The sequence below is a fragment of the Drosophila persimilis genome, unplaced genomic scaffold, assembly GCF_003286085.1.
Source record: "Drosophila persimilis strain 14011-0111.01,24,50 unplaced genomic scaffold, DperRS2 tig00003933-arrow-pilon, whole genome shotgun sequence".
In the NCBI taxonomy this organism is placed as follows: domain Eukaryota; kingdom Metazoa; phylum Arthropoda; class Insecta; order Diptera; family Drosophilidae; genus Drosophila; species Drosophila persimilis.
The window spans coordinates 1,145,872-1,166,533 of record NW_020825706.1 but is presented as its reverse complement, the minus strand read 5'-3'; the positions used below and the strand labels follow the sequence as shown (position 1 = coordinate 1,166,533).

Genomic DNA, 20,662 nt, shown 5'->3' with positions numbered 1-20,662 from the left:
TATTTTAGAAAAATGAAGATAAAGGCCATTTGATTATGATTGATATATGATTTATTTGATTTGATATATATATTATTTTATTATTAATATAATAATGATGTTTTTCATGAACATTACTTGAATTTTATTTATATGTTTTAATAATTATGAACCCGGCTAATTGAGACACTAAACCCTTTATTAACATATTTCCCTCTGAAGAACATACACTCCATAGTGAAGTGTATACCGTCACGTCCACTTGTTGTGAGCGGGGCAATAAACTTTTGTGTGGGCGCCCTTAAGAGAACCAACTGCCGTAGAAGCTTAAGAGAGTCAATAATCGAAAGAGAAGCAGAGCTTTGACTGCAGCTAAAAGCTCTCGGCTTACAGCTGATTAAGAGCTTTGTTCGTGAGTACAAAAACTGGGTGTAAATAAGTAGAAACTTTTAATAAAAGCTAACGGTTTGCACTTTTGAACTTATGATAATTTAACAGAGCGTTAACAGAGGTGGTTTTTGGCTGAAATTCGAAAGGGCTTTCCATTCAGGAGTTCGAGGGTCTGAAGTCATAGGCCGGTCCCATGCGTATGGAAATATTAATCGGTTCGTTCAAGCGCTCTTGCATCAGCCTAGAAAACAAAAGATTGATAAATAGGGAGAACCTTCAGAGCAAAACAATAACAAGTGGCTTATCTGGGGCACAGGTGTACCACATATATATGTATATGTATATTGTTCTTACCGTTTATCAGCCTCGCTCTCCCAAGACCGATAGCCTTTGCGTTTGGACGACTTACTTAATCGCAGCGATCGCCTCAACTCTTTCGGCAGCGGTTTGTTCGTCTCTCGCCTCAGAAATTGACCGAATTTCTCGCATTTCTCCGTCAGACTGTGCCACACCATTAGGATCATACGTTTGTGGCGGGATCCGCCAGATCGGTAGGTATTACCATTGGCCCCAGAGTCGTGCAGCTCTGTGGTGGACACAATCCACGACGACATGTTGACAAAGACTGACTAGGCCAGAAGCGACAGGTGACGACCACTTGGCCAGCCAATTGATAAGGCCCCTCTGAAGGCAATCGACGGCACACTAAACAAGTGCCGGAAATGAGAGACTAAAGACTCTCCGTTGCAGCTAAATTAGCCCCAGCCGCACACAATCGCATTGCCAAAATATTTCCCGAAAATAGTCCTGAAAATTCAATAAGTGAGAGAAGAACAGAGACCTGCCCAGAGGCGGCATTGGACGCTGCTCCAAAAAATGTCACCCAAAAACGAGGGGTGGCTACAGTTATGAATTTTTGTTCAATAAAAATCCCTCCGACCCACTCGCTGCAAAGGATATAGCCACTGACAGCATGTCCTGTAACAAAATACAAATAGCTGCGTTTTGGGTTCGCTCCCATGTGGCCAACACCTAGGGACATTTACCACCCAACCCAACCCAACCCCCGACCCGGCCCAAAAAATTGTGGCTAGCAAGTCCAGCCAGCACTGACCATTGGCCATTACCTCCTTTTGGCCCTGGCCATTGGGGGTATCAGCATCCCAAACAAAATTGCATGTGGTTGAACGCAGTTTGGGGCACACAGAGGAAGAGGCCATTCATGTGTGGGGGTGTGGGGGTGGGGGTGTGTGTTCTGTGATGGTCAACTGCATTGTTATAACGAAAATTCGTTTATTGCCATATTGTTGGATTTTGATTTTGTCTTCGAAACGACAGAACAGGCTCTGCTGGTTGCTTGCAGGACCCTGTAACGTGCAATTATCTGCAGCATTGCATTGTCATGAGAATTGCATAGGAGACGCACCCACACAGGATATAGAGGGCAGGGTGGTGGGACACGGAACAACTTTCTGTCAGAGCCCTTAAAGCTCTTCTTTAGTCGGGGACTCAATTGCATTACAAGTGCCGCAGTGGTTACCCATAAACCGAGTGTGCAACGGAGTTCATGCAGGGATGGGCAGGAGGGCAGGAGGGCAGGAGGGCAGGATAAAGATGGCAATCAACAGGAAACGAAGCAGGTTCATATAGGATTCATATGGTCGTATTACGATAAGTAATGAATATGTTTATATTATGGCATGTGGAGTGGCACTAGCAATGATGAGACCCTTTTGTCTCTGGCTTCCAGCCAGGCTTATTGCTAACAAATCAGAGATGACAGACAGATGGCAGCTAGTTCAGTTTTGGCTTCGGGCGGTGCCTGTGTACCTATGCTATGCTGAGCAGAAGAATGCATTTTAAATTCCATATAAAATACCATAAAATACCAAGCAGCTGTGGCAAAATGTTGTGGAATCCTTTTATAAAAAAATCCATAACTTGCAATATGTTCATTGGCTGTCTGCTGGCTGTTGGCTGTTGGCTTTGATAGCAAATTGAAATGCAATAAAAGTAAATAGCATATTTATTCGTATATTTCTTGTATTCATTGGCATTTCCCTCTATCCCGCTCTCTCTGTATTTTGTGGGTTGCATTTTATTAAATTTTCTATAAAATTCGTTTGGCTTCTGCAGCTCTGCACATCCCATCACTGATCCTTTGACCCCCTCCCCCATTTGGTCTGACCTTTCATTTTGTGTATGGGATATTTTGCCAATTTAAATATTTTACATATTTCGTACAGTAATATACTTCTGTTTACCATTCGGTTTGTGCAAGAAACATTCTGCAAAATATGCAAATAAACTGTTGCATTTACTCGGAAATCAATCAAGTACTGGGCCTCCTACATACATACATCCTACACCCACTTTATGCAGGGAATCGATATACAGACATGTCCGTGGGTGTTCTGTGGGTGCAGGACCTTTGCCTGATTCCAGCCGAAACTGTTTTATATTTCATTTTCATGAATTTTCATTGATTCTCATTGATTTTCATTGACTGTACAGTACAGTATGCAAAGCACTGTCAAATATTCAACGTAAAGGTTAAGTGCCTGCCAAGATCTTCCATTGGCAAATATTGAACATGAAATATTTCATTTTAAGGACAGATTTGGTATATTGCAAACATGAGTAAGCCAATATGAAACTGTTTGCTGGGGAAAGTGCATGGGAAGTTGCTGAAATAAGTACCTAACCTTACTTTTAGTGGTTGTGCCTCGACAAAAACGTTAATCAGCTGATTTCTGCCCTATCTTTGTATAATATCGGGGGTTAGTGAGCCAGCTGATTTCTCCGCTATCTTTATATTATATATGTATTTTCGGTATCGGCGGGAGCGAGTGAGCCGGGGGTTGGTGAGACAGCGAATCGATTGCGAAGGTATCTTCCCCGCCAGTAAATTTGCAATTCCCTTTGGTTTGTTCCCCGAAATATCCCTTAAAATTATAAATTAATATTGTCCAATTTGTAACCATTTTTACTCTTTCTTCCTCTGTTTTTAGTCATTAATTCTTTATTAATATTATCTTAAGCCTTAAAAATCTCATCTATTTTAAGTTTCTCCCAATTTAAGTTATCCCCAGTCCCCTTTTTGGTCTCCCAACTAAAGCCCTCTCTAGGCTGTTTTTTTCGCTGCTGCTGATGTCCTTTCCTTGGGCCTGGCATCGCATTACGGCGTCGGCGACAGTCGGCGAGATAAATGTATGCCCAATGCTGATGTGCATGCAAATCTACATTTTTGGACGATTGTCAAAGCCGAAAGCGGTTGGGCTATGGGTCCTGGTCCTGGTGCTGGTGCTGGTGCTGGTGCTGGTCCTCTCTGGTAGACAGATGTCAAGACATCAGACTCGTTTCTATGTGTGTTGTGGCTTAACATATGTGCCCCAAAACACACACACACGGACACCCTTGGAGCAGGGAGACAACTACATGAGCGCATTACAAGCACTAACAAAAAAAACAGAGAGAGAGAGAGAGAAAACAAATGAAAGTTTATGTTATAAAATGCCAAAGTGTGGTGGCACAATCTATTGGCAAAAGAGGCGACAAACAACAGCAACAACAGCACGGCTAGTGGGGGGAGTGTGGTGCAGGCATAAAATAGGGTATATAAGATAAAGGATATGTGTGTTACTGGGGTGTGTGTGTGTGTGTGTGTGGCAAAAGTCAACATATGGCGTTAAAGATGCGAACGTGCAACGAATCCTTGAAGTTTTCTCTGGCAGTTTTACGGGTCTGATTTTTTCAGATGTAGCTTAAAGTTTCTGTTGGCGACTGTACTTTATTTTTTGAGAGCTGGCTTATGAGAATTTCCCCGCAACTTAAATTGTAATCAAACTTTAAAGAGTTATGGGTAGGTATGCCACCGTGTGTATCGCTCCAAGGCCTGACTGTCAAATCTTCAAACAACAAAACCCATCAGCCTACCACACACGCGAAAGGAGAAGGAGGTGGAGGCGGAGGAGGCCAGGGGCCAGGGCCATCGCATCAAGGAAGTTTTCCCATTGCCAACCCATACAATCGACCGACCATTTGGCTTAAATATTTTATGCAAATTTTCAATGTAATAAAAATTTTGTTCTCCTCGTGCCATCACACACACACACAGACAGCACACACACATACAGAGAGGCAAATAAAAATTGATGCCAATGCCGTTTGTCTTTCCCATACATTTTTGCATCTTCTCTTGTTTTTTTGGGCTACCCTTTTGCCAGAAGGGTAGCATGATTTGGCGAAGTGATTTGTCAATCAGGGATCTGAATTAACAGACGAGGGGCTATATAGCATATGCTCATCTGTACATATATTTAAAAATCTTTTTCAATGCAAAATATTCCTCAAAATTGCTAAAGACAGCTATAAATCGGAGTCTCCCTGATCAGATGACTGTATATTATGTCTAACACATGAACAGGTCTTTCAGAGACAAGACTTTATGAGAGAAGACAGGTATAGATCGGATTTACCAGGATCAGATGACAATATCATACGGTGGACACATGAACTTTTGAGAGATACGTTTTTATGAGAGAACTCTTTTGGCAAGCCTCGTGCGCCAACCCCCGGCTCACTCGCCCCGATATGAGTAATAAATCGATGGAGAGTCGCCATCTTTTCCTATGGAACTTCTAGGGTAACTAATGCTTCTATCCCCCCTCCAAAATCGATCCTTCTCCTGTTTCTTTTCCCCCTCCTCCTGGGGATGTGTGTGTGTGTGCAATGATTTTCAATATGTCGCAACTCTCGGGCCAAACTTTTGCGCTATCTGTCGACTGTTGGGGTGGTGGTGGTGGTGGGGGGCCATCAGCATTCCGCCACCTCGGACTTGCTTGAAACAAATACCGAGTTAATGCTTTGGCATACGTCGCCGACGCCATTGCCATTGCCGATGTCGACAATGAATGCCGCATGGACATGACCTCAATTGCGTTGGATACAGACAGGGGGAGCACACTCACAGATACTCCCATGAATATATGTATATGGACATGTATTGGTTTGATCGACATCAATACGCCAGGGCCTGGGCCTGGGCCTGGGCCTGCGCCACTTTGCAACAGCATCACACCAACAGGGGCAGCCACCACCACCGTGGCAGGAATAACACATTGCCATCACTGTCATCTTTTAGGCTGACAAGTGCGAGTGCTGGCATTACGAGACTTTGACGTCGATATCGACAAGTGCAGTGGCAGCGGCAGCGGCAGCAGGACCCCGCTCTAGTAGTAGCAGCAGCACCCCACCCCACGATGTGTCCATCCCATTTCTTTTTCCAGATGCCTCGTAATCCCGGCCAGGCCCGCGGCGTCACCAAGCTCATGCCACCATTTGGGTTTAACATATTGTCAGTTGGCTTAAGTTTGGGTTTCCTTTTTCCCCCTTTTTGGGGCTGGAGTTTCCGACATTTTCCCGACTCTTTTTTCGAGGCGTCGACACTTTTGGTGCACAGGTAACATCCCACTCAGCTGTCCTGCGGTGGCCTGGCTGTCCTGATGTCTGATGGGTTCATTGTTTTGCGTTTATGATGCACTTAAATTTAATATTTAATTTTAATGTATTTTGCCAGCAATAATGCGAGTGATGGCATGTAGCAGAAGCGGCAGGAACTTTGTTGGAGGTCTTTTCGAAGGGGGAGAGGGTGTACAAAATGGTGTGTAAAGAAAAGTTACCTAAAGCTTTATTATCTTCAAGTGTATTCCACATTTATTAAATTCAATGAAAGCTTCTTACAGAAGCGTTTAAATTGATATCGTATCTAATCTTTTGTCTCTTGGATAGGGGTTTGTTGAAGCCTCTAGCATTATGTACTTATGGGTATTTATTTTGTATTATTATGACCTGGTTTTGAGCTCCCTGACAGATACTGAAGTCTCTATTAGTCAGTACAGAGGCCACATTAAAACCTATATCAGCCAATCCTTAGCTGAGATTAGTTATCTAGGGAAATACCGAAGATACGGCCACATTAAAAGTATGTAGATCGACGCTCCATCGTTCTAGATGGCGCATCAGGAAAATAAAGTCGTGTTCGGAGAAGTAAAGCAGGGAAAAAGTATTTCTTTTCCACTCTCAAAAAACTAATACATTTTTTCTGATGCTTCAGATAATTATATCATTGACTAGACAACGTTCTTTCCTCTTTATTTTATTCTTCATTCCCTCTATCTTTTTTATGAGATTTCTGGCTTGTGGTAGTCCTTGAAAGCTGTTAGGTTTTTACAGATCAATGAGTTTAATTAGAGCCTCTAAAGGAGTAGGTATTGGAGGTAGATCCAAAGGTGTAATAGGCATATTTTTGATGCTTAAATAGGGCTAAACTTTTACTTTAATTTGTTAGACTTTATAGACACATTTCCTTAAAGATTTCTTTCCAAAATCATTCCAATTTTAATCCAAAACAAAGGCGTTTCCTTTGGTCTGCAGGCCACATCATTCTCCGCCAAATATCTCTGTAAAAAACTTGCATACTCCTCTTGAAAGACGCGACACACCACCCCAGAGACCTCCATCTGCAGGACTCGCATTTTGTTGCATACTTTCAGGCGCTTTTCATGTGCCACGTGCAGGACCTTATTTATTGGCGACCTCGTATTTGTTTAGCCTTTGTCTTCGTACTTAATTCCAATCAACAGTTTCGCATCGATAAGTACATGGCACTTAGCCGTCCACCCCTGTTAACCTCCTAATGAGTATCCTGGGCGCCAGGATACCTGCCAGAAAAAGCCGAAAGAACACGAAGAAAAAAGAGGCAAACATAACTTTGAGTGTCTCGTAAAAATTTCAATTATCCTAAATGATTAACTTTGTTTATTACAGACCCAAAGACCCATCCCTACTCATCCTCGTGCCTTCTACTTTTTCGCCTTTTGTGCCTCATCATTTATCAGTTTATGACTTGATTCTATTATTTATTGGCACTCGAACGGAAGCCTCACGGCTTCTCCGTCGCAATTTCAATTATAATTATGTGAAAATCGTAAAAAAAACAACCGCCTCCTCCTCCTCCACCGCCTTTGCCTTAGATAAAAATCACTTAGTGTGGGTGCAGGAAAAATACGAAGGGAGGACACCCACACACCAACACACACACACCAACACACACACACGCATGATAAGTTTATGGCTAACAAAAATCGTTAATAAATTAAGCGGAAATATATTTTCCTGCCAAGGGCTGGCTCTTGGCTTCCTGGTAATGGTTTTTTAATTTTAGTGTCGCTGAAATTATGGTCGAAACAATAATTTAATAACTTAATGTCTTCTCTTCGGTGGCTGTTGCTCCTCTATGCGAGGTATTCTATTCTGTTGGGGCTCTGCTCCGTGGGCAGCGTAAACAATTTTCATTTTTTGCCCCTCCCCTCCACCCGAGAGAAGGTTATTTATATGTTCTCTTTGTTGTTTCTGGCCAGCAGGTGGGTTCCTCTGTGTGTGTGTGTGTGTGTCTGTGGGTGGGTGGTAGGGTGGCTCTAGCCCAGAGGGGTTGTAATAGTCGTTTGTATGCAGCAGGTCTGCGGCTCCAAATTGTTTTTCCAACCCCCACGCGCACAGACCACTGCCACACCCACTAGCAGAGTCCATAACCCAAAAAACACTCATATAGCCAGAGGTTATTAGACATTGACTTTCACACAAAGGTTATATGTTTTTTTTTTGCGGGATTATTTACTGCAGCAGCCAGGATATACATTTCGCTGAACTTCCTACTTCTTCGCCTTTAAAACTCCTCCTTGAAAACCTGCCTTTCAGACCACTTAGGTATTCATATATCATCCATGGCATCCACTGCCATAATCGACCTAATCAAATGCAATTTGTTCTAGTTACTTTTTGACGCATAAAGATGCAAAAGCCACAGCCTTGGCAGGGAGGGGGGTTCTGGCAGCGCCTGCCACATGACCCCAAGAGCTGACGCAACGGCAAACAACTTTATGACTTGATTTTTGTTTCATTTTATTATATGTAATTTCATATTTTTTTATGTTGGGCCAAAGCTAAACCCAGAAGCCAATTTTTTGCATAAATTTCTCAGCATTATACTTTATGATTTTTTACGATTCGGTCTGTATCCCCTTTTGCAGCAGCACAAAAATGTACAGAGAAGAGAGAATCCCAACGATGACAAGGCCTTGCCTCCACATGCCGTCTAGGTATCCATCCTGACATTTTTTTGGTTGCTACAACAAACCAAAAAAAAAAAACCTACTTGAAGACAAAACACACAAAAACCCCAGAAACATACAGAGGCAGGAACAGAGTCAGTGGGCAGGGGCAGAGTCAGAGGTTGCAGAGTCGCAGAGAAAACATAACCAATTTGTGTCATCATAATTGTAATTCGTCGTAGCACAGCAGCCTGTCCCCATCACCCACTCTGCCGCAGCCCAGTACTGTCTCGCTCTCAGCAGGAGTGGGCATGGCTGTCAACTCTTTTGCCTGCCGGGGCATTGTGGCAACATATTTCAGAACATGTGGCATGCAAAAATTTAAAGAGTTTCGTTTCTCTGTGTTTTTATGGTTAAACGGAACGCAACTTCTCTGGAGTGGGCGTTGTCTTTCATTAATTTTTGTAAAATTAATTTGTTTGAATCCACATTGAAATATGTTTGGCATTTGGCATTTGTTTTGGACAAAAGGTCAAGTGGAAAGCAAAACGAAAACCCAGAAAAGGTAAAGGTAGCAGGCAGTCAGCCGGAAAAGTCCTCAAAGGTATCCTACAAGAAAGTGTATTTCCAATGGAGTTTCGCTGTGCAAATAATTACCAAAAAGCCACAGAAAAGTATTTAGAAAGTAATAAAAACATCACAAAAATGTTTGATAAAGAGTTGTTCTTCGTTATTTCGAAAGGAAATAAATACAACAAAAAAAAAGGGACAACTATGTGGCATTCAAAAGGAGAGAAGAGACAAAGGAAAAAAGAAACAGAGCCCCAAACCAATAGCCAATAATGATGGCAAAGTCAAGCTGCATGAAACAATCAGTGAAGGGGGGAGGGGTGCGGTGGCAACATGGAACCCATAGCCCAGCAATCAGCGCATAAGCACGCCCTGTAATCAAGCGTGGCGCCCTCCCCCCCACCAGAACCCAGAACCCAGCACCCAGCACCCATCACTCCCTCTGAGGCGCAGCGTAGCGAAATGAAAAGTTTTGTAATTAAAATTGAACAAAAAATACAACAAAAAAGAAAGGCCAGGCGGAAGAAAGAGTGAAGAATGTTTCTTTGCTACTTTTGGGTTCGGTTCCCTTCTGTATGTGTTCTGAAAAACTATTTTCAGCAAATTGTTCAACATTTCCCAGAAAATTCACAGTTGAATTTGTACATATATTTTTTTGTTTGCTGTGTAATTCCTTAAATAAATATTAATGCGAGGCAATGAACTCAAATTCAAGTGTAAATTTCAATTGAGTAAATATTATGGTGGAAAAAATATATTTTTAAATGAAAATAAATTGTTGTGTAAACGTAGGAGAGATACCAATGAAATGTGGTGCCTGGGGGGATGGAAAAATTTGGAGAAACTGTTTTGAAGAACACAACACCGAATCATTCTGGAGCTGAGGCTTTTCAACGTCATTTGCTAATGACGCGCAAAGGAATGCCACATATGGAAGGGGTCATTCCAGGCAGACATTTCATGTTATATGTAATGATGATGGCTGGCCCCAACATCCACACCGTTTTCCACGGAATTGGCATTTTAATTGAGGCAATTATCATGTGGCCATAAGTATAATGGCCTTACGAAAGTCCAAGCCCCCAATAGAGAGAGAGAGAGAGAGTTCAATGAAACCGCAGTGGGACACGGCTACCACTTAAAAGAGAGGATAGGAAAGGTAACCCCTGCGAGAAGCACTCAAGAAATTCAATCATACGCCGTGTTTGAGGGGTGATAAATATTCATATTAGCTCACAATTAACATTAATTTGCGTGATAAATACGCAAAATCAATTACTAAACCGAAACATAACATCTTATTGACAGATGACACATATTAGCAGCTCTATGCGCCATCCATTAAATATGCATTTGTTTCAATTATCTGCCAAAGTGCGAGTTCATGGGTTTCATGGATGATGTGTGCGGCCTGGGCGATGAAAAACCTTTAAATCCTGTGGTGTGTGTGTGCCTCAAGCAGAGCGGACAAAGTTATTTTCATGCTAATTACGAAAAGCCGCAGACAAAGAAATATGATGAGCTAATTTTGACTAGAAGATACCTCTGTATTTGTAGCAGGACAATATATAGACGTCGCGTGGAGAAGGAAGACTAGGATAAAAACTTCCAAGAATCAATCACTCAATTCTGGCTTAAAGAAAAGGAAATAAATATCATTTTGGACTGAAAAGAATGGACGGTTCCATGGCTCTATTCAGCGTGTGAGCCGGGGGTAGGCGCACAATCAAGTGCACAGCGGAGAATGCCATTGAGCAATCTATAATCCAACCACAAAGAGAACTTTGAAGTTCTTCAAGCCACAATTTGATAATTATTGATTAAAGTCAGTGCCTAAGACTTCTTCCTCCTTCTGTCACATGCCTCGCCTCGTGTCCTATACACACTTTTCCACTGTTTAATCACTGGGTATCGAATGGTAGCTGCAGAAAGACAGAACAAGCCACAAGCAGAGCGCGACATACTTATATGGCCACTTGTAAGACAGTTTGAAGTTGTATCACTTAGGGCATTTAAATTTTCAAGTTTTAATGCAAAACATACTCACACACAGACACACATGTGTAGACCACCCGTATGCACACACACGTACAGTACAGTACAGTAGAGTAGAGTACAGTGCGGTACAGGTTGACACACATGCATATGCAAGCACATGCATATATGAGACGCAAATTAACTTATGGCAACAACGTCTTCATAGCCAGAGTCCTCATCTTCTCATCATCATCATCATCATTATCATCAGCAACAGCATTGTTGTCGTTGGTTGCCGTTGACAACCCTGGATAATACCTAAGATATACAAGTGCTGTGCTGCGGGTGTGGGGTGCTCTGACACAGTTGCCATATCCAAATGTACGTTCACGATGCTGCCAAAGTGGAGAAAATGACACAAACAGAGAAGAAAACTCAAGGGAAAGTCTGTGATGCTCTATCATTTGGCAAGGGTTTTTTATAACAGAATTTGAAGGAGTCTTTAATGAAATTTAAAGTCTATTAAAGGATTTGTTGGAGAGTGAAAAGCCCAACGATGAGCACGCTGAATGAAAGTCGAGAGTCGTGTGGATCGTGAAAGAGAGCGCTAACAGTGAGCGGTCTCAGGCTGTCAAAGGAGAACGTTAACAGCGATCTGTAAATGGCTGCGGGCATAACATCCCATGCGATAGCGTTAGCGTTAACAGTGATCTGAAACTGGCAGCGGTTACAGGCTGTTAAAGGGGAGCGCTAACAGGCTGATAGGCAGAGCGGTAACAGTCTGTTAAAGAAGAGCGGTAACATGCTGGTAAGGCAGAGCGTTAACAGGCTGATTCACCAGCACCAGATCGGTTGACGGCTGTTAAATAATAGCGGATGCGCGCTGTTAAAGAAGAACGATAGCAGTCGATAACAGAAAAGCGGTAACAGGCTGTAATCCGGGGTATTTTACAGTCCAAAGGCCCTCTTAGAGCTGCTTCCCTAAACAAATTGTATATTAATGGCAGGAGGCAGAAATCCCTGTATAAAAAAATTAATTTTTCATTACATAAACTTAAAACAATTGTGTATTTACTATATTTTCCATACGCGATGACACAAATGTCCCAATATCCAGCATACTCGCGGTGTTCCATCAAATGTTAGTGTGTTTAAAGCCTTTGAACGCTCACGGGCTTTTCTCGGCGAAAATTGTGGCAATTCCAGCACTGTGGCACTGTGCCGTGCATGCAACTTACTTTTTGCCTTGTTTTCATTCTTAATTAATAATTAAGAAATAAGCACCAACAAGGCACAAGCAGTGGCGGTGGCACAGGCACAGGCACAGCATTTGTTGTGGAGTGTGGCATAACTTTAGGCACACAATTCGCGTGGTTTAATTAGTCAGATGAGCTACTGCTCTGCTGGCAGTCAAGGCAACTGCACTGGCAAATTGCATTTCAACTTAATGGCAATGCCAATGGCCAACTTATTGCCGGTCTAAGCCTTCACCCTCTGCCCGTTCAACTTTTGCCTGCTTAGCCGCGAATCATTTGCGGTTTGCCCATCTTCCACTCTCTGCTGCTGCTCCTACTTCTGTATTCAATTCAATAAAATGCAAAATAACCAATGAGGAAGTCAGAGTAAGGGGCAGAGGCAAAATGTAGTGAAAAAAACCTCATAAAAATGTAAAAATTCCGAGCCCCTTCGCAGCACTTAAAAATCAAACCGCAGCAGCAGAGAGAGAGAGAGAGGGAGAGAAATACCAATACATAACCAATATGAGGGAGTGTGAGCGTGAGAGAGCTGAAAACCAACGCACTTCCGGTTTAATTAAACGGAAACTGATTTAATTGCATATTTGATGAGCTTCGAAGCCGGCGACGCGAATCGTGGAATGTGCGATGTGGGGGGAGGCGCCCCCCAAACCCAAACTAGCGGCGGCTGGCTCTTGTAATCCTCCCAGCCCAGGGGCCACCCACTCCAGCGCACTTAGTTATGCAACAGAGTGGCACAAGACCCCCATCCCCGCCGCCCCAAACCCAGACCCAAGAAAAGATTCTTCTGGGCGCCTTGTCATAGGCAACTTGATGCTTTGAGAGCTTAGCATAAATTGTGATGAATACTAAAAAGGCATTTTATTTATGCCTCACTTAATTACACACACAAAGACGGGCCAGAGAGAGGGAGAGGGAGAGACGGAAAGGACTCTGTGGTGGAATGAAAGAAAATGTATGTTCGGTTGGGGGGAACATCCGCCAATGTCCTTGTCACCTAAGCTTAATAAATAAATAAAATGTGCTTGCCATTTTCGCAAGGCCGACAAAAGCCATAGCCAACGAAAGCAGGCCACCTTTTAACAAGTGTTCCGACGGCCCAGAGGTTTATGCGGTGGAAAATCGGGTATTCATTCGAGCGATTAAGAACATGTCTAGATTTTACGGGTTTTACTTTTTTTTATCCCATGGAATAAATCCATTTTTGGCATATTTTATTTATTTCTGATTTTTCCATTAAGTTTTTATGCAAATTGCAGTTTTTTTTATAAAGAAAAATCTATAAAATTCCGCATTTTATATGTCTTTCATATCCTGCACACTCGTTTCGCTTGTGCTTCAACCCCCGGCTCACTCGCCTGGCTGGTTGGCGCCTATATGAGTAAGATATCGGGCGATGATGACTATACAAATATTTTGCCCGTAGAAAACAAAGGAAATCGTCGAAATTGGAAGACCAGTGTTCTGTTAGGATCCAATTGAAGGCGTGAATGAAGGATGACTCATCTCTTGAATACGTAGGTTCCAAAGAAAAGGATACGGCCATAAAGAGCCAGCTAATTCTATTGGACTTAAAAGAAAAGAACCGCTTTGAGACCTCTACTGAGGAAGAACTCCAAGCAGCGCATTATCTATATCCCCAACGAAAGTAAAGAAAGAGGTCTTCGGCCTTGCCCACAAATCAAAGAAGTTTTCTCGTGAACTCCTCCTCGAAAATAGTTTAAGTCGTGACACCTCTCATGCCATTTCTTATTCTTCTTTTCCACAGTATTCCCAAAATCCCTCAATAAATTTATCATTTAACCTCACTTCTTCATCCGTTTTCAAATGCTTCGGTTCCCATAAACGTAGTTTTTCCATCTGCAGAGAGTTTCTGTCTTGTATGTGTGGTTAATTTTTATTATTTCCTCTTCGCACCACCACAAGCCATTGAAATTGTTATTGGTTTTGGCTGCGAAATCTGTCGCCTTCTCCACGACTTCTTTTCTTTGCCCTGACTATGATTTCAGGCTTATTCCTTGGCTATGTTTCCTTCTCTTTCCCGGACTATGGTACTGTCTCTCTTGCGGTGATTCTGGATACTGTCTCTCTTTCCCGGACTATGGATATTGTCTCTCCTTCGCTGACTATGGATTCTGTCTCTCCTTTGCTGACTCTGGATCCTGGTCCTCTTTTAGTGGCTCTGGTACTGTCTCTGTTCGTTTGCCATCATCCAGCGCGCTGGCTTTTAATTTAATGTGCGCATTTTTATGAACATGTTAATTTGATATTCAATAAAGTTGGTTTGATTTTCGGCTTTTAATGGATTCTCGCATTTAATGACATGGCGGTTGGGTGGCTTACAGTCGCCTTCTCCGCCAGTTTTAATGCTTGTCACTTGCTCCACGCTTCGGTGGGTTCTGGCCAGAGACTCGGATGCTGGTGGGTCGCTGATCCGTTGTGTCCGTTGGGGGGGTTGCACAGCTTGTTGGGTTTCTGATTTGTCTCCACCCCACAGCGGAGCGGGTCAGAGCCACCACTACTAAACGAGATTGCAAAAATCTGAGTATGCCATGAAAAGTTGGACTTGAATTGGCGCCCCGTTCCGCTTCTAAGTGAATTCCGCAATTAGCCGAAGACGTGGAGCTCTGAACTATTTTTAGGGGGCCACAGAAGGCTGTTCGAATATTTTCCACTTTAATGGAGTTCACTTTTCATGGCCATCATAAAGCGGAAACCAGGTTTGAATGCACATTATTGGGTAATTATGCGGCATCAAAGGGTAGGAATAAGAGAGAGGGACTGCCAAGTCCATGAATAGCTGACGAGTGGCCATGATTTACTTTACTGTCTGCTCTCTACTCCAGTATGCACTCGCCTATTTTATGAACACTCAAAAGCGCTAACACACAACATTAACGTACTCATTAACTGCCCGAACAAAGCAAATATAATTTGTAGGCCAATAAACTGAGAGCCGCCAACAAGGAGGCAGATTCGAGGCATGCGGAAGCCACAAAACACACAAAGAAAGCGAAGACAACGAAACGAATGAATGGATGGGTCTATGGGCATGGGTCTGGGAAATGGAAAGAATCCTTTTATTACTTTGGCGCGCGGCAACAGATTTCGAAGGCACAAAAATGAATTTAGCATAAATGAAACATTTTTACGAGCTGCCATTACGGCCAAAGCAACATGACAACAATAAAAAAAAGAAAAACCAAAAGAAAAATCCAACAGAAAATCCAGGGTAAGTGAAGCCAAACAAAAGACGAACAGGCGAATACCCTTGATGGGAGAGTATCAAAAGAGATGGAGTTGTACATATATGAGTGGCAAGCGCCCACCAACCCTCGGCTCACTCGCTTCAAACCTTGTCTATAGGTGTAAAATATCGAGAGAGACCTCTTCCAAACCTCTTAAGGCACCTTTAAACCTCTTAGGGCACCTTTTTTGGGGTAGGGCACACCTTCTGGTCAGTTCTGGACTACCTTTCCTATGTATAGAGTACAGCAAATAAAACTCATGAGACAGGCAATCATACAAAACAGTAGTAGAGAGTGGGGAACACACAAATATTTGACTAGCCCCAAAAATACATCCAACCGTTAAGGGAGGAGCTGTGGGGGAGGCTGTAATGAACAAAATATGCCCGAAATGCAAGTTGAAGTTTACGTATGCGCAATGCGATATATACCACTATATATATATATATATCTGTATGTATACTCTATATAACGATGTCACCAGCCATAGATAGACACACAGAGCAGTGGCATTGGATAGGTCTGGGCAATAAAAAACATCATCGAAGCCATTTGTCAAAAGACCAAAGAGAGACGAAAGTGATGAGCGATGAGGCAGTAAGAGGCAGTAAGGAAGGGGAGAGAGACACATGGGTGTGTAAAAGAGAGAGAGAGAGAAAGAGAGAGAGAGAGAGAGGGCACATGGGTGTGTAAAAGAGAGAGCGCGAGACATGGTTGTGTTAAAGAGGCAGCAAGGAAGTGGAGTGGGGGCAGCTGGGAAGAGGAGAGACACCAAGGAGGAAGAGCGAATGAACGTGAATGAAAACGAGAACGGAGATGTTCAACCATTTCGTATTCATTGCCAAAAATCACAATAACAGTGGCAGACGACTCCGTCGTCGTCTCCCTCTTTATGGCACTCCAATTTCCAGCTCCAGCTCCGTGTCCACCTCATCCTACTTTCCACCAGATTTTCCTCCTGGTTCTTTTGCCGCACATTGTAACAGCGCCGCGAAGTGGGCCCCCGCCCAGGCTCCAACCCAACAGCTAACTTGTGTCCAAACACGCGCGTCTACAAAATGCGTTCCATTGGCCCAGACCCCGGGATTTTCGCTGCGACTCGACGATTTTAAAGCGTGCCTGGGACTGGGCGAGAAAAACGCATAAATAATCTTGTTGCTCACGGCTGTTGAAATGGCGTGAAATAATAAAAGAGACGTGAAAGCAATAGCCAGGCAAGGCCCAGGCAACTCGAAAGGACCTCGGCACAACCAGGAGAGAAGCAATCGCAATGGCAACACTGGCCCCTGCCCCATGCCCCAAAGCTTGTTGAATTTTTGTTGTTGTTTCTGGGCTTTTGGCCTCTTCTGTTGCCGTAACTGTTAGTGCCGTTAGTGCTGCCGGCTATTGTCGAGAGTGCTTGGGACTCGAATCGCGATTTTTAGTGGCTCGAAACCGTTTGCGATTTTAGTCAACTGAATTAAGTGTAAGCGCAGATTGCGTATACGCAGCGTGTGGCTGTGGGTCTGTCTATGTAGGATGATAGGGCGGTGACGTGGAGAGAGCAGAGCCCCCAAGTATCCAATGAATTTTGGTGAGTCTGGAAAAGTATGATGATGGGTAAAAATGCAGATCAGTCGTCGGCTGCCTCATGAATCGAGAGAAAGGAGAGAATGGCCTCCCCGAAAAAATCGTGCACAAAAAAACATTACAGAACAGCTGCAAATCTTTCAGAACAGTCGTATTATATCCACCTGCATTTTAAGCCCTAACAAATAGACAACCAGCTCAACTGTTTGACTTATTTCCAGGCAGGGCCATGGTCAGGGCCTGCCACAAAGCTCCTCCTCTAGGACCTGCCTCTTGTCTTGGCATCATCATCGTCATCCTGATCATATAAGCTCTGTCAGCGCGCGGGAAGTTTCATTTGATTTATGCAGGCATTGTTGCGTGGCTACAAATCTATATAGATAAAACATTGGCTGGCTTGGGTCGGATGGGTCGGTTATGAAAGCCGGACCCAAGAAGCGAAACCAAATCCCAGCCCTGCTCGGGGTGGCAGCCACAAGCCATTCAATGTCCAACGGGATTAGAGACAAATTAAAATTGTAATATTTTATTTATGTGCGTTGTTGCCACAGCCAGGAATAACCACAGTAGGAACAGCAGCAACAGCAGCAACAGCAGTGGAATACCAAACTGAAATTGTGGCACGTTGTCTGTGGGACTGTGGGCTTGGCCTTGGTATTACGGGTTAATTTGTGTGTTTATTGCAGTTGGCCAAGTTTTGCGTTGGGCTCCATCCGTTCGTTCACTGGCTGCCTCTTCATCTTTGGGGAGACACACCAGGACAAGGGACAGCATAACCGAAGCTCTAGATGCTCTTGATATACCCCTACCGACTGTCACTTCTCCGGCAACTTGTCAGCCATCAGTACTCTGGATTCCTCCTTATAGATATCGGATACCCTATAGATACCCTATACCCCTCTTTAAGAGTATAATAAGGTGGGGGGTATGGCACAACGAAATATTGTAGACTATTTAAAAAATTTATGCTCGGATGTTTTGCCGTCGGGATATTTCCGGTTTATGATGATTATGTTTTGTGTGCGCTTGCCCTGGCCCTGTCCGCCATTTGCTTTTATTTTCGTTTATTTTTAACAAGAGGATTACGGGGCTGCCACTGGCTGGGGCTGGGACTGGGGCTGGGGCTGGGACTGGGGCTGGGGCTGGGGCTGGGTGGGCGGGTTGCTTCTTCTTCTGGCTCTGGTCCCTCACTTCCCAATGCATAATAATGAACATAATTTGGTTTATTCTTTAGGTTTTATTCGCTGGCTCTTGCTGTTGCCACACACTCGCATTTGCCTAGCTGCAAAATTGTTGCGTGTGCATTTTAATTATTGTTTTGCAACTGTTTTTGTTGGCTCTTTGTTTGATTTGCTCACACTTTTTTGCTTGTTTGTTTTCACATATCCCAAGTAATTTATGTCCCTTAATGACAGTAATTGGGAAAGGAATGTGGCCAGGGAATATTTATGGAGTGCCAGTGGGTATGTTGCTGAGTAAATTCCTTTCAGAAGTGACAGTAGGAAGGCTTTCAGATGTGTGTTTTGTTGGCAAACTGTTTTGGGATTCCTTTAGATTAAAAAATATATATCAGAGAGAGAGCACATGAGTCGTTTTCCAGAAACCCACAACAAAATACACAGTATTTTCGGCGCAAAAGTCGCTCCCAAGAAAGCAAAAACAATCGATCAAAGAGAAACTTCCCTGAGAATTTTCTCCTAGATCGCTGATAGCCTTGCAGCTGCTTGCTTTCCCATAAATTCAGACATTTCTTTATTATTTCATTTCAAGTAAAAGATTAAGAAAATATTCCATCCTTCTCTTGTATTTCTGTATTTTTGTTTCCCCCATTTCTCTATCATAAAGTCCGACAATGAAACCAACGCCAAAAATTTGTGGCGACAAGAAACAAGTGGAAATTAATTTGCCTGACAAAATCCACCAAAAAAAAGGAAAAGAAAAGAAAAAGGGGGGAATTATAGAAGGAGGAGTGGAAAAGGGAGAGCCAGAGAAAAGCGAGATACCCAATAACAAAGAATCTGAAGGGAGGATGGGGTTTTCTGTGGAATTATTTTTATTTCTTTATACAAAAGGCGTCATCGTCTGGCTTTTATTACGCTGGTCATTTGCTGGACGATGTTGTTGTTGGCGGTGGTGGCTGCTGTCGGTCGAGCCACCACAAAAAGTAATCTCTGAGCATAAACGCATATCCTGGACTGCAATTATGCCAAATGTTGAGCATAATGCCGCCGCAATTTTCATTACCACACACGACATGGCCAATGGACATGTGTGTAGACCATCCCCCCCACAGCATTCCTTGTCCTGTCCAAAAATAAATGCTAAATTTTGATACACATTTTGTTGTGGCTGCCGCTGTTCCCCTGGCGGTGTTAAGCCCTGAAAGCGTGGCCACGACAAGAAACGCTTATTAGGCCAGGCCGAAAAGCACCGAAAAATGGTCGAAAGGGGGTGGTGCGGGGCGTGCTGTGCTGGTGGTGTGGAAAAAACAATAACTGGGCTTTAACCCAACGCCTGACATTGCCACTGCTTTAGCCGCCGCCGCTGCTGCATGCACGGCTCATAAAAGTCTAATTAATTAAAATCGTGCCCGGACCAGAGCCAGCGGCAATCCCAGAGCCAGCCAGAACCCTGCTTCTGCCCCTACTCCATGCCTCGGCGTCAACGCTGCGTATGCGTAATGCGCTCAGGGATTCGGGCCTGACGACTGGCAGGCGCTAATTAAAAGCTTGCCGCATAACTTTTCTAACGTGGAATGGAACGAAAAACAAAAATAAAAAGGCAAACTCATAGGAAAATAAAAATTATGGCCCTTATCAATCGAAACGAAGCAGATATGCTCTGTAATGCAAGTGAAGGGGTGATAATTTAGAGCAAAAATATAATTGTAATTTTAATCTATACTAGTTTTATCTTGTGGAAGGATTATCTCCCATAACCCATCAATATTTGTTTAGTTTTTGTACAATTTCCTTCAGCTTTTAGAGCAAAACAAGAACCCTCAGATATTCCAAACAACTCTTCAATGTCCATAGAGTATAGGCTTATAAGAAACAGAAAGCCAGTCAGCGAGGGAGACAGTGTCTAAGAAAAGAATCACCAAACTATAATACTAGCCTACACAGAAAGAAATGGAAGGCAATTCAATATACCAATAACCCTTTTCCTGAATATTTCTTTGCCGATTTTTCTAGATTTTTTGATGCCAGAATTTATATATTTTTCAAGGATTTTTAAGACATCTAAGATTTTTAGATTTTTTTTAAGTTTTAAATTAAAGTCATAACTTTTATTTTCAATTTTAATGATAAAAATTAATTTATAAAGTTTATTTTTTAGTTTTTTTATTTTTTGTTGTTTTTATTTAAACTAAGTTTAATACATAAAAATAATTTTTTTAAATTAAAAAAAAAATATTATTCTCTCTTAGGTTTTTCTTTACAAATTATAATCGTTGCGGTCCCTGTAAAACATTAAAATGTATGGTTTTTTCAGGAGTTTATTTCACTAGATTTTAATTATTATTATTAAAAAAATTACTGAACACAAGTACACAATAAAA

At 42.8% G+C, this 20,662-nt stretch overlaps 1 protein-coding gene across 1 annotated transcript; it reads right to left on the bottom strand.

The window, feature by feature from the left end:
* Window positions 1–411: 411 nt before the first annotated feature.
* On the bottom strand, window positions 412–1,006 carry LOC6594483. The gene is made up of 2 exons (XM_002019713.2): window positions 724–1,006; window positions 412–610 (listed from the first exon to the last, which is right to left on the bottom strand). Exons 1-2 carry the CDS (start codon window positions 981–983, stop codon window positions 526–528), a joined length of 345 nt encoding a protein of 114 aa, XP_002019749.1. The 5' UTR covers window positions 984–1,006; the 3' UTR covers window positions 412–525.
* Window positions 1,007–20,662: the final 19,656 nt, after the last annotated feature.